The sequence below is a fragment of the Vombatus ursinus genome, unplaced genomic scaffold (assembly GCF_900497805.2).
Source record: "Vombatus ursinus unplaced genomic scaffold, bare-nosed wombat genome assembly UNPS02014810.1, whole genome shotgun sequence".
Taxonomy (NCBI): domain Eukaryota; kingdom Metazoa; phylum Chordata; class Mammalia; order Diprotodontia; family Vombatidae; genus Vombatus; species Vombatus ursinus.
The window spans coordinates 21,182,595-21,197,799 of NW_020954588.1; the positions used below are offsets into that span (position 1 = coordinate 21,182,595).

A 15,205-nucleotide genomic window follows, 5' to 3' on the forward strand; every position below is an offset into this window, starting at 1 on the left:
GTGGAAGCTTTGAAAGAGAGCGACAGATTTGAAACTTAAAAATATAGAAATGGAAAAAATGGCAAGAAAGAAGAAAAGTACAGTAACTTTGGAAGGCTAAGAATTCTACACAAGCCAAAGTGATTGACTTTGAAGATGAGATGCGTAAACATAGCCCACAAAGAGAATAATATTTGCAGTGTCAGCTCACATGGTTGTTCTGACAAAAATGCTTTACAAACCTTAAGAGGGGATAGAAATGGGAGTCAATAGTGTGAAGACAACTTAGTACAGTAACAAAAGCACTGGCCTTGGAGCCAGAGGGTCTGGATTCAAATTCTGGTTTGCTACTCTGTGACATTGGGTAAGTCCTTTAGCTTCTCTGGGTTTTGGCTTTCTAATCTAGAAAATGAGAGTGGAGGGGCAGCCAGATGGCGCACTGGATAGAGCACTGGCCTTGGAGTCAGGAGGACCTGAGTTCAGATCCAGCCTCAGACACATAACACTCACTAGCTGTGTGACCCTGGGCAAGTCACTTAACCCCAACTGCCTCACCAAAAAAAAACAAAAAAAAAAAAAAAAAGAGAGAGCGAGTGGAGGCTGGGCCTGAAATCAAGGATCTTTCCCACTCTAAATCCCATGATCCTCTAAGTAGAAAGATATCCAAAAGTAGAATGGGTTATTTTGGAAGGTGAATTCCTAATTTGCAGAGACCTTGAAGTAGAAACTGGGATGGGCATTGTAGGTCAGTGGTGTCAAATGCAAACAGAAATGGGGGACACTAAACAATATATAGGGGCAGCTAGGTGGCACAGTGAATAGAGTATGAGGCCTAGAGTCAAGAGGACCTGAGTTCAAATTTGGCCTCAGGCACTTACTAGCAAGTTACTTAGCCTAGTTTGTCTCAGTTTCCTCATCTGTAAAATGAGCTGAAGGAGGAAATGGCAAACCACTCCAGTATCTCTGCCAAGAAAACCCCAAATGGGGTCACAAAGAGTCAGACATGACTGAAATGACTGGACAACCACCACCACAAAGCCATCCATAGGGATCCTTGTGGACTGCATATTGACTTAGAAACCTGAGATTTTCTGTGTTCTATCATATTTTTATTTATTTTGCTAAATATTTTCCAATTGCGTTTCAGTCTGATTCAGTGGCAGGAGAGAGTTGCCTTCATGTGGCCCACTGGCTGAGTGTTTAACACCTCAGCTTGGACAGAATCTCTATTCAAGTATAGGTTGGGCTAAATGACTTCTGAGACCCCTTCCAGCTCAGATTCTATAGTTTCATGAAATGGGTCAGCACTGCTTTTTCTTGATAAGTTGATCAGCCTGGTCAGATCACATTTGGGGTATTGGGCATCACCTTCGAGGAAAGATGTTGGTGAGTTGGAGAGCATTTAGAGGAAGGTAACCAAGATGGCAAAGGGCTTTGACCCTTGACCATATCACAATTAGTTGAAGGCACTGGGGATGTTTATGAGGTGGAGGAGAGATTAAGGGAGATATGAAAGTCGTCTCTGAGTATTTGGAAGGCTATCATGAGGAAGAGAGAATTGGACTGGTTCTGCTTGGCCCCAGAAAGCAGCACCAGCAGAAATGGGCAAAAGCTGCAAAAAGGGCAAACTGAGGCTTGCTGTCAGAAAAAAAGCTTCCTAACAACTAGAGTTATCCCAAATGAGAAGGGGTTGCTTCAGGAGGTCTATAAGTAAAGACTGGGCAACCACTTGTCAGATATATAATAATGACAGCCAGCATTTATATGGAACTGCAAAGCTCTTTACGTATGGTAACTTGTTCCCTAGGGGACTGTCAACCCAGTACAGATTGAACTGAGGTCTACGCCATGGTGGGGGTTCAGCAATCCCATCAAACCTTTCTTGAATCTCCGATTGGTTTAGAGTGAGCTCCTGGGCAATCAAAGTGTCCCCTTTGGAATGACAAGCAAACAGCAGATCCAAAGCATAAATCAGAATTATTCCGTTTTCTTGGTAATTTTATGCACAACTCTTCCCTGTTAGGAGCTTCCAGAGATTAATTGCTTCTACCAAATAATGTTTACACTCTAGGATCTCTCAGGAATACATGAGAAGCATTGGGGAAAAAAGAAAACATTCAATTGAAAAGAAACCAACAGAACAACCCTATCTAAATACAAATACACTGTGGGGATTATTAATGGCCCACAACCATGGCCCACATCTGTGCAGTGCTTCATGTAGACAATGTGACTTCCCGTGCATTATCTTGTTTGCTCCTCACAACAAGCTCTTTAGGCACTATTATTTATCCATATCTAATTTTGTGCAAGAGGAGATGGGATCTCAGAGAAGTTAAATGACTTTCTCAAGGCAGTTAAATAACACAACTAGTGAAGAAGGGGAGCTGAGACAAACTCAGGACTTTTTTTGGGCTAATTCAGTGTTCTTTCCATTATACCAAACTGCCTTTCTGAAAAAATATGAGATGCTGGCTCACATCTGTGCTTTTCTTCTTTAGTCCTTACTCCTTTATCACTGCAAATCAAAGGTTGCACATAGTAGGTACTTTACAAATGCTTGTTCCCTTCTCTTCCATTCCCCCAATGAAGAAAAAAAGAGAAGACTGTGCTTTTCAGAATCTGTAGGCTGGTGGCACATAGAATAGATTCCTTTGTTACTTGCTTATCTTTTACCTGTAAAGTGAATGTACACTCCAGATCATGATGTGCCTACGACAGCTTCAATTGTTGTTTGCTGAAGCAAAAGCAGATGGGCCCAGATCAGAGAATGTGCCAGGATGATTGAGCAGTTAGTGCTTCTCTTACTCGCCTGCATGTACACACGCCCTCTTCCTCTCTCCAGGAATTTTTAGCCTTTTAAATTACTCAGCTATCAGTCTGAAAAGCCCCTGTGAGGAGAACTGATGCTCAGGAACACTAAGGGATTTCACAACCAACCCATTCTTCCCAGTTGTAGGGCAGAAGCAGTTGGGATTGAATGAAAAAGAAAAAGCATGTGTAGTCCGGTCCCAGAAAAAAGGAGGGAGGGGTCTTCCACTTCCTCTGGGAAAAACCATCTGGCAAACTCAGATGAATATGCCCGCTGACTCCTGAAAATTTGGGATAACAGAACATCTGACCACAATGCTTTGCAAGCAAAGCACTTTTCATCTAGATATCTCAGAGCACTTTATAACAGCCCTAATTAACTTTGCCCACACTCCTACAATTTAAACTGAATTTACCTAATATGCAAATCAGGGTAAAGATGGGGTTAAAGGATTCATTGGGAGAAGCAGCATGGTGTAGTGGATAGAGAGATGGAGTCAGGATGAGGTAGGTTCATGTATAGCCTCTGACATATGCTGGCCATGTGACTTTGGCAAGTAATTTTCACTTCTTGGTGGGTGCGCCAGAAACTCTTTAACACTATAAAATACAGAGTAGGTGCCAATCTGCATGGTGGGTGGAGTTTTCTCCCCAGGAGTAACCTAAAACACAGAAATTGTACCTACTGTGGATAAGGCTTCTGAACACACACTGGCCTCTTAACTTCTCAATGCTGCTCTAATACTGTGCCATCCTTTGCTTTTTTTAAAGAGAATGTCCTCATCAGAGAGTTCTCTATGCCAGTGAAATCCCTCTCCACCTAAACATTAGGTATTGGGGATGTTTGTTGTTATTCAGTTGTGTAGGACTCTGCAACCCCATTTGGGGTTTTCTTGGCAAAGATACTAGAGTGGTTTGCCATTTTCTTCTCCAGATCATTTTACAGATGAGGAAATTGAGGCAAACAAGGTTAAGTGACTTGTCCAGGGTCACACAGCTAGTAAGTGTCTGAGGCCAGATTTGAACTCAGGAAGATAAGTGTTCTTGACTTTAGGCCCACCTGCTTTATGCACCATGGCATCCCCTAGCTCCCCTAATCATTAGGTATTGAGTATACAGAGGCACAAAGGAGATTACAACTCAGTGTGGGCGGGGAATACATCAGGTATCTGAGTAACTGCACAGTGTATACAAAGTAATTTCAAAGACAGAGAGAGTACTAATCATTGGGGTGAGTCAGGTAAGGGGAAAGGAGAAGGGAATAAGCATTTGTTAAGCTCTTACTATATGCCAAGCACTCTGCTAAGCACTTTACAAATATCTCATTTGAGTCTCACTACAGCCCTTTAAACAAAGTGCTGTTATCATCCCCATTTAATAGTTGAGGAAACTGAGGCAGAAAGAAATGAAGTGACTTGCCCAGGGTCACACAGTTTGTAAGTATCTGAGGCTAGATTTGAACTCAGGTCTTCCTGACTCCAGCCCCAGCACTCTCCATTGCACCCCTTGGCTATGAGTGTCATTGTTCACAGAGCTCAGACAAAGACCCCACGGGCTCATTGAGCCTTCCCTTTGAGGCACCAAAAAAGGTTTGCATGGTTTGGAGTAGAATTGTGGGAGTTGTAAGAATCCTGGGACTGTAGTTCCAGAGCTGGACGAGGCCCCAGAGACCCCTTAGTCCTCCCTCCTTATTCAATAGATGAGGAAACTGAGGCATCCAGAGGTAAAGTGACCTGCCTGGGGTCACACTTTTGGCAAGTGCCTGAGGCTGGATTTGAACCCGGGTCTTCCTGACTTCCCGTCCAGCTCTCTGTGCCCTACGTCTTGAGGATGAGCCTGGACAGGGAAGTGCTTGTTGCTCCTCCTGCCAATGTTACGAGCGCCCCAGCTCTCAGGGTAGTGCCTGGCACATAGTAAGTGCTTAACCAATGTTTACTGATTGACCAATATCCCGGCAACAGGGATTCCTTCCTACCCAGATCCTTTGAGGATTTTCTCTCCCCTGTGGTTCATTTCCTCTTTCCTTACTCTCATGGCTACAAGGAGACCTGAGAGATGCATTTCATTGTTGTTGTTTTAAAGAATGTTTTTATTTTATTTTTTCTCAATTACACGTAAAAACAATTTTAATATTCATTTAAAATAAATTTTTGAGTTCCAAATTCCCTCCCTTATTTTCTCCCTTCCTCCCTCCTTGAGAAGGCAAGCACTTTGATATAGATTACACATGTGCAGTCATGCAAAACCTATTTCCACATTAGCCATGTTGTAAAAGAAAACATAGACAAAAAAAAAAAAGAAAGAAAAAGGAAAACCAAGAAAAAGAAAGTGAAAATAGTATGCTATGATCTGCACTGAGACATCATCCATTCTTTCCCTGGAGGCGGATAGCATTTTTCATCCTAAGTCCTTCGGAACTCTCTTGGATCATTGCATTGCTGGGACTACTCAAGTCTTTCACAGTTAGAGTCCTTTCCTGTTGGGAGGCTGTGGTGCACCACCATGGACAGAGCCCTGGTTCCACAGTGAGGGGACCTGCATTCAGATCAGCTTTGATGCTCATTACCAATGTAATCTTTAGCGAGTCCCTTGACGACTCTCTTTAACCTCTGCTTCAGTTTACTCATCTATAAAATGAAGGGTTTGGACTATATGACCTTTCAGGATCTGGATCTATGATCCTAGGATCTTTTTTTTTTCCTTTTTTTTTTTTTTTTTTTTTTTTAGGCAATTAGGGTTAAGTGACTTGCCCATGGTCACTCAGCTAGTAGTGTCAGGTGTTTTGTCTGAGACCGGATTTGAACTCAGGTCCTCCTGACATCAGGGTCGGTGCTCTATCCACTGTGCCACCAGCTGCCCCCTTATGATCCTAGGATCTTACAGAGGAAGAAATTAAGTCATAGAGAGGCAAGGTGACTAGACTATAATCGTACAGGGAAAAAGTGTCAGAGCCAAGATTCAAACACTGTTCTAGCTCCAAGTCAGTCAGTCAGCTAGCATTAATATAGCACCTACTATGTGCCAGGCACTGTTTTAGACACTATGTAAATATTATCTCATTTGATTCTCACAACAACTGGGGGATTTATTATTATCACTCTATTTTACAATTGAGGAAATCAAGGCAGCGGTTAAATGACTTGCTCAGGGTCACAAAACCATCTGATTTGAACTCAGGTGCTTCTGACTCAAGGTACAGCACTCTATTCATTAAGCTACCTACTTCCAGGGACTGTTGTGTTTTTGTCTTTATACCTCTTGTGCCTAGCACAGTGCTTGACCTAAAATAAGTGATTATAAATGATTGTGGAAACGAATTGAGGCAGTGTGAGATTTTATGTGTCAGTCCAAGAGTTTGACTCTTCTCCTTTGCCTTTTGAGTCTGAAAATACTGAGGGCCTACCCACTCTCTCAATATGGTCTGGGGATATATTTGTGGAGACATTAGGGATAGAAGAGTTGGTGAAGGCATTGTGATTTCATATAACACTAGGAGCAGTGGGTTGCCCTTCTTTCTGGAGTCTTAACACTGTATTTTTTTTTCTCAGTTTCATTAAAAATAATCTAATTTATAATCTATAATGTGAATTTTCAGGGCACAAAATTGGGAAAGAGATTAGAATCCAAATGGGATGGGGGCAAAATGCACCAAATAAATGATTTACAAGGAAATATACTCTTGAACTTTTCATAAAGCTAATATGTGGTTTCATTCAACATCATACATTAGGCAGAAGTGATTTATCTCATTAATGCCCCCAGCTATTAGTCTCTCCTTCTTGAAATGACTTTGCATTTACTTGTATGGGTATGTGATACATTCCTCTTCCTATTAACCTTCCTCCTCACTCCAGTAGAATGTAAGCTCCCTGAGAGCAAGGACTGTTTTTGTTTTGTCATATCCTCAGAATTTAGCACATAGTAGGTATTTAATTCAATTGAATTACCTAGGATTCTATGAACAACACCTCTGTATAAGTATTGTTGCTCCATCCTTTCAGTCAAATTCAGTCAGGGCCCGCACATCTGGTTTGATTTAAAACTTCACCCTCCTCTGCTCCCTTTGAGGCCATGACTCAAGTGAAAGGAGTCCATTCTGCCCAGCCCCCACTGAAGATGGCTTAGATGCAGTGGGAGACCTTGGCCTTTTTAAGCTAATGTCTTTAACAAGTCTTAGTTTGACTGAGGCAACACCCATTTAGTGATTAAGGCTAGTTAAGAAATGAGGCAGAAAATGACCCCTTTCACCTAGATAATAATAAAAAAAAAAAGATCAATCTGGGATGGAATGCAAAGGCCAAGCACCAAGGCCCTCACAGGGTCTCATAGCCTGAGGGGAAAGTGAGAATAGATTCTAAGGTATCTCCATTTAAGGAGAGGATGTTTTCTCCTCTATACTAAGAGCAGAGGAGTCAACTAGATCCCCCAGAAGCACTGAGATGAAGAAGGTGGGCTGAAGCTAACTCAAACCTTTTTAAAGCCTCTGCAGCCAATCAAAGAGCTTCCCATTCACCATGTGGCTAGCCACCCAAAATAGTTACAGAATGTCTACTAATTAATTCACCTCAGTCATCACCACTCTCCCTGAAGCTGGCCCCTCAGAATCTCCAAATGGAGAGATGGCAACAGAGCATACTGGGCTTGTGTTAGAGCCTGTTATAGTGTACCATTTACACCATACTTAGGGGCAGCTAGGTGGCTCAGTGGATAGATCACCAGGACTGGAGTCAGGAAGATCTGAGTTCAAATCTGGCCTCGGATACTTATCAGCTGTGTGACCCTGGGCAAGTCACATAACTCTGTTTGCCTCAGCTTCCTTATCTGTAAGATGAGCTGGAGAAGGGAATGGCAAACCACTATAGTACCTTGGCCAAGAAAGCCCCAAATGAGGTCATAAAGAGTCAGACATGTCTGAAAATGACTAAACAACAACAAAACACTGTACATACCTTGTATGTTCCAAGTTATTTTCATGTTGTCTCCCTCATAAGAATATGAGCTCCTCTGAAGGTAAGGACCGTATTTTTTGCTTTTCTTTGTATCCTTGCACTTAGCACATACAAACAACAACTAGCATCTTTATAGCACTTGAAGATTTGCCAAGTACTTTACTTATTTTTAACTTATTTGACTACTGTAAGTTCTTAGATTTTTGATGACTTCAGAAGTGCCTTCTAAACTATTTACTGTAACAGATTAAGCTGGTGAGGGTGGCATGTCCCTTCCCCCTTAACCTTGAGTTGAAAATATTCCTCACCAAATACAAAGTGGTCCCTTGTGGTCTCCTAACTTTCCACAAGAGTTTAGGTTTCCATGGTGATGCATCAGGTTGCTGGAGCAGAAACACAGGTGATGGAGAAGCAGCTTTTAATTAGATAGTAACTGGTTAGAAGCTTTATGTCTAGAAAATTGACCATTCTTTCCTTGAACATCTTTAAAAATGTCTAATTGGAATGGGCCTATGGCATGACAAGGGCCAGGCAGGAAGTTCTTAATTCTCAAGGAGATCCAGAAACCCCAAATAGTAGGAGGTCAACGGAACTGGGTGAGGCAACAACTTCTTCTGATGGCTGCTGTGAAGACTGCGGCTGATGGCTTCCTCAGGGACCGCACTTCCGGTTTGATCTGAAACTTCACCCTCCTCTGCTCCCTCTGAGGCCATGACTCAAGTGAAAGGAGTCCATTCTGCCCAGCCCCCGGCCTCATGCAGCCGTTCAACGTCCCCATTCAGATCACTCTGCAGGACAGCCGGAGGCGCCAGGGAAGGTAAGTGACACTAGATTGTCTCCAGCCGCTGTCCAACAATGAACTGAACAAGGGCTGAGAACGAGAGGAACAGCTCACTGTAGTAACTCCAGTTCTTGGAACTGAAGGATGTTAATCAGCTTTCCTATGTGAGGAAGGAGGAGAGGAACATCCTCCTGGCGGCATTCCACTTGTGGGGGCAAGTGGGACTTCAGAACCTAGGACTTCAGAAGTTATTTTGAACTTACTTGGGGTAATTTCTGCAATTCTTTCTCTATGTAGAACTTGTTTTTCCTTCAGTGAATGTTTTTCCCACAGTAAAGATCCTTGAGGGCAGAGACTATTTCATTTTGCCTTTTATCTCTAGTACTTAGAACACAGTAGGTTTTACTAAATGTGTATTGATCAACTTTTACATATAATATGTATTTGTATTTATTTATCCATGTATATGTTATTTCCCCCCAGGAATGTAAGATTCCTGAGGGCAGGGACTATTCTATCATTGTCTCTGCATCCCCAGCACCTAGCACTGAGTCTGGCAAATAGCAGGTACTTAAAATGTTTGTTGAATTCGACTAAACCAAAGCTTCTTTTGCCTTGTGCTGAAAACCTTGAGACATATTCTGTCCTGGCGCTTTATACTCTCTTGGCCAATAATGGGGCTCACTGGAAAGGAGAGGAAGAACAAGGAGGTGGCAACAAAGGCAGATGTTGGGCAGGGCATTAAATGGATACAAGCTTAGCTCCTAAGATGTAACCTTCTAATACTCAGATCATCTGAGAGAGAACATAAGATCTGCCCATCGTATCAGTACGTCAAGACCAAAGATAGAACTAGGAGTCTGATAACATATTGCAAGAACACTGGATTTGAAGATAGAACATCTAGGTTCAAATCCCAGCTCCGCCATTTACAAACTATATGACACTAGGCAAGTTATAACCTTTCCGCGCTTCATGAATTTTTGGTATAAAATGAGAGGATTATAATGGGTAATGTCTCATAAACAATATTACTTAGATACACTAAGACTGACAAAACACTTTACATACATCAATTCATTTGATTCTTACAACAGTCTTGTGAGGTATGTAATATACATACTATTATCCTCATTTTACAGATGAGGAAACTGAAGCTCAGAAAGATTCAGTGATTTGCCCAGGATTATACAGCTTGGAAGTGCTGGAGGCAAAAGGACTCTTCCACTCTTGTGACCAACAGAGAGAAAGTAATGATTAAGATTCTAAAGCTCTTAGTTACTTCCTCAATATCATTTACTTTATCCTTTCAATATAGATAGATATATAAGAGACTGGGAAAGATAAAAAGAGGGCCCAGTCAAGGGGGAGGAGGGTGTGAGGCAGAGAAAAATTGGGGGAAATGATAGAGGAAGCAGGAGGCAGAGGCAGGATAGGGGAAGGAGTAAAAACAAATCCTGGAAAACAACATTTCTGGAAAATAAGTGACCCTTACTGCTATGTGGCAGAGAGAACATTATTACACTTTGACATTAGAAGTTAAAAAAAAAACGGACAGGGAAATAAGCCCTGTTGTTCTACCCCCAACTCTGATGGATGCTCACAATATGATTAGTTGTAAGCTTGCCCCCAAAGCAAATGCTCTCTTAGTTTCACTCCCAAAATGACTAATTAACCCACAACATAGTTTTCCCATTCAATTTGATGAATTGTACTGCTCTTTCCAAAGACAGAGTTTGTTTAATAATTTCTTTTTAAACTAAGAAAATAGACGTACAGAAATGATGACTAGGGAAAGTCTCTGATGGCTTATGAACAATTAAAAAGGAAATGTTATTAATTCAGTAGACCAACTGTTCAGAAGTCTTCCAATCCCACAGGGAGCCCAATGAAGAAATGGTCACATTTTGGGGGAACCCTGAATCTTTGTAAGACAAGTCAATAAAGAAAGTTAAGTCAACAAATGTTTATTAACTCTATGCCCATCACTGTGCTAAGCACTGAGAATATGAGTACAATAAGAAAGACAGTTCCTACCCTCAAGGAGCTTACATTCTAATGCAGAAAGACAACATAAAAAGAAGCTGAAAAGGGGAGAGAGAAAGTGTGGAAAAATTGAGTCCAGAGAGGACTCTTCAAGACATGGGTGACCTGGGCACTTTCTTTAAAATAAAGGTTCTGGGAGGAATCTCAGCCAATCAAAAGAAAGGGCCAGAGGGACCGAGTGAACTTTCAGGATAAGAAGGCTGCTGTGGCTTGGTAGGGAAAATCCAGTCAGGCGCAGAGCTCTGAGAGGGAAAAAGACAGAGACAGCTATTATTCTTGTTCTTATTCTGCCTAATAATAACAAGCTCCAGGGTCGTAGGAGAGGCCATGTGCGCCTTGAAGGACCCAGTTAAGATAAGGAAGTTAGACGACATTGCTAAAGTTCTCAGACACTCACCTTACTTGTATTAAATCCATAACTTGTCAGGTCTGTTATAATGGAGATTCTTTTGGGGTGTGGTTTAGACTAGATGACCACTGAGGCCACTTCCTACTCTCGGATTTTGTGTTTCTGTGAAATCAGAAGACATCTGGCTGGGAATGTCCCAGTAGCAGTCTGGGACTCAGGTCTGGATTGGACAATCCAATCCAGTTTGCTTCTTTGTTCTGGAATCCCTTGTCCGTATGCTTCCCTATATTCCTGATAGATTCTCCTTGAGAGGCAGTGTGCTGTGATGGAAAGAGTGGTGGATTGGAGTCATGGGACCTGAGTTCAAACCCCAGTTCTCCACCTCCCATCTGCATGACCTTTGGCAAGTGACTTACCTTTCATTTCCTTATCCGTAAAATGAGGTGGTCTGACTCAATGACCTCTTAGGTCTCTTCCAACTCTAGATTTATAGTCCTATGATGATAGAGGTGGCAAGTTCCAATTCTTCAGGTAAGCAGAGATGTAACCTACTGGGGCAAGCAGAGCTTTGACCCAGGATGGCGACTAGGGGTGGTGGTGAAGGCAACCTCTTCCTTCTCCTTATTGTCAGCTTGGGCATTGTGGGGCCAGTGGAGGACCACATAGCATGGAGGACTGCCATGAGAAGAAACCACTTTGTCCCTCTTCCCTTGTCAGCACTTGGGATGTGAAATATTCCCTTCCATCTCATCTGGCCTGAGTTTAACCTCCTCCCTTAGGTGTCCTGTTACCATCCCTTCCCTCTCTATGAACCTGCCTTTCCTAACTAGGGTTAGATCAGTGGCAACGGTGACATAAGCTGGTCTTGAAGTGTATCCCATCTTCCTCTCCCCCTTGATTTGCCCTAGTTTCCACCAGAATTCCCAGTTACATCTCCATAAGTAAAAGTGGGGAAGCTAGGAGAGACTTGAAGACAACCTATTCTTCAAAGGTTTTGTCAATCGATCAATTAAGAAGCATTTATTAAGTACCTATAATGTGTTAGACATCGGGGATAGAAAGATGAAAGAAAAATAGTTCCTGTCCTCCAGGAATTACAATCTATCCAGGGCAGACAACATGTCCATATATGGGTATGTACAAACTAGATACAGAGTGGTTGGGAAGGTACTAGAAGATGAGGAAAGGAATCTGCCAAAAGGACTTAAAAATATTCTTCTCCTATCTCACTCCATTGCTTCCAGAGATCAAGTGATCATCTTTACGTAATGGTTTCACTGGGGCTCCCCTTTGGCATTTAAAATTTGCTTTGCAGTTTTCTAATGAGAGGTAGTTACAAAACACCAAATGTTATTAACTCTCTCCTTGAAGAGTCGAGGGACTTGAGATCTGACCATTCCTCAAAAGGCCTTTAGGTGAGCATTTTAGACAGGGGAACATGGTATAATATCTTCCCAGCTGATGTTATTAAGTCATGCTGGTGCCAGGATATACCATGATAAAATGCTAAGAATCCCAGCAGGACCTTATTAGGAGATAATTCCTTCCATAATGCACCATGGATCCTTAAGAACACCCACTGGAAGGTCTTGGCATAATTCTGGAGTTGTCCACAGTACCAGAAGTCACCTTTTGAGCATGTAATGTCTTGACAAAAGGTTCCAGCATTTGAAATCAAATGACTTGTTCAGGGTCATCTAGTTAGTCAGCTTCAGATCTGGGACTAAACCCAGGGCTTCAGGCTGGCCTCCTCCCAGTTACTCTCTTCTCAGATCTGTTCATACAGTATAAATTTTTGAATTTTGTTTTCTTCTACTCTCTCTGCCCATTCTGCCCAGGTGGGAGTAAGAAGGAAAAATAAGGGACCTTTGAGATCTCAAAACTAGCTCACTGGTCTATGATAAATAGATTGCCATGGATCCTGCCAACTTGTGAATCAGGGCTTTCTTAGGTGGACTCTTGGGGCTTTCGTGGGGTTGCCTGTGTTCCCTGAGGTAGTCTCTACAGCCGGAAGATCTTGCCAAGGGAAGAAGGGAGAGCATACTAGAGGGAATATACTAGAGGAAAAAGTGAAAGTGAAGTTGTTGTGGGGCACATTAGGGAGGAACCTGAAATTTGTTCTCTGTAAATATTTTATCCTAAGACTTTTTGTTGAGCTCCAGGAGCAGGGGTTCCAGAAAGCATAGGAAGGATATACTTACATGGCATGTGATGTTGTTAAAGGGCACTCGTGAGTGAGCACTGGAGACGGAGAGGGTCTGGGTTCACATCCCGCTTCTGATGCTTCCTATCTGTGTGACCTTAAGCAAGTCACATCACTTTTATGTCTCTGTTCTTCATCTGTAAAACAGAAGGGGTTGGACTAGATGACCTCTGAAGTCATTTTTAACTACAGTTCTATGATGCCAGCGGTAGCATGTCACAGTAGGAAGATCACTGACTTGAGTCAAAGGGTCTGGGTTCAAATCCTACCACTTGCTACCTGGATGATCTTGGATCACTCAGCCTTGGTTAAAATGAGGGGGTTGGCTTATATGGCCCCTCAGGTCTGGACCTTCCAGCTCTAAAGCTATGATCCTATGAACTTCAGAAGCACTGGGAAGACTACTTAGTCATCCCTACTTCCCTCTGTCTGCTGACCCTTGAATATCACTGTGATGCACTAATAGCTCTCATAAACCCTAGATTTCCTCCCAAATCTGGATTTCTTTTTTCTTTAATTTATTTTATTTTTAATTTATGGAATAAAACAAGCATTTCCATAACATAGTATAATAAAAAAGAATTGCACATGAAAATTGCAAATCTACTATGTACAACTTGCTATTCCTTTTAAATGTACAACAAAATTATCATGTAAATTTCTTTTTTTCTCTCCCCCCCATTCTAGAGATGGCCACCATTAGACACAAATAGGTGTCTGTGTATGTGAAATTATTCTATACATACTTCTATTTATTAGTTCTTTCTCTGGATGCAGATAGCATTTTCCTTCATATGCGCTTTATAATTAATTTGGGTGCTTATAATGGCCAAAATAACTTATTCATTCAAAGTCATTCTTTTTTTTCTTTTTTCTTCCTTTTTTTTTTTTTGGTAAGGCAATTGGGGTTAAGTGACTTGCCCAGAATCACACGGCTAGTGAGTGGTATGTGTCTGAGGCCGGATTTGAACTCAGGGCCTCCTGACTCCAGGACTGGTGCTCTATTCACTGCACCCTCTAGCTGCCCCTCAAAGTCATTCTTAGAGCAATGTTGCTGTTACTTTATACAATGTTCTTTTAGTTCTGCTCATTTTTGCTCTTTGTTATTTCGTGCAAGTCTTTCCATGTTTTTCTAAAATCATTTCTTATAGCACAGTAGTATTCCATCACAATCATATACCACAACTTGTTCAGCCATTTCCCCAATTTATGGGCATCCCTGCAGTTTCCAGCTCTTTGCTACCACAAAAAGAGCTGTTATAAACATTTTAGGACAGATAGATTCTTTTCCTTTTTCCCTAGTCATCTTTGGAAATAGACCTAGAAGCGGCATTGCTGGGTCAAATGGTATAGGTAGTTTAATAACTCTTTGGGTATTATTCCAGATTGCTCTCCAAAATGGTTGGATCAGTTCATAATTCAACCAACAATGAATTAGTGAATTTCGAGAAAGGAAAGTCCTTTTTAAAATGAATTTGTAAAAGGTATTTCCTTTGTTTGTCATGTGCACTGATTTGGAATTAGATAGAAAAATTGACCAGTGTAGTTGTTATGGGAAATTTTCGATTCTTGATTTCCCTTTATTAATTTTTACTATGTAGGCCTCAGGGCCATTCCTTCTGCAACTTTTGGTTAACTAAAAGCTTGTCTGCTGTAATATTAATCTCACCTGGCCAAAATCTGACTTCTGCAATAATAGTGTTAAGGGAAGACTGTTTGACATTCTTTTGATAAAAAACGAAGGGGATTTTGACCTCCCCAAAGTGGTTTAGTTGTTAGCTCCCCTAGCTAATTGTGTAAGGAAGGATTTCCCTCACACCAGTTTTCCTGTTTGTATTGGTGACATAAATCGGCCAGTTGTGTGTGAATCTTCTAAAAGTAGTTGAATCTGTAACCTGATTTAGTTTATCAATGGAGTCTTTTTAACTAGGTTTGTTTCTCTAGGGGATGTATGAGATTATGATTTTACTTAACTAAGTTTGTTCAAATTTTATGACATTGAAGGAAGCTTAGGATTATGAATCTGTCTTACCTTTAACTTTTATGGTCTAGAGTAATGTACAAGATTGCAAAAGAATTATTTCTTT

The 15,205-nt window shown here is 41.5% G+C and overlaps 1 protein-coding gene across 1 annotated transcript in view; it reads left to right on the plus strand.

The window, feature by feature from the left end:
- The first annotated feature begins 8,489 nt into the window (after positions 1 to 8,489).
- The window catches only part of KCNMB3 (potassium calcium-activated channel subfamily M regulatory beta subunit 3), a 25,269-nt gene continuing 18,553 nt past the window's right edge, over positions 8,490 to 15,205 (plus strand). The window contains exon 1 of the mRNA XM_027876136.1: positions 8,490 to 8,556. Within this exon, the coding sequence (XP_027731937.1) occupies positions 8,495 to 8,556 (62 nt within the window). The 5' untranslated portion in view covers positions 8,490 to 8,494. The remainder of the gene's footprint in view (positions 8,557 to 15,205) is intronic.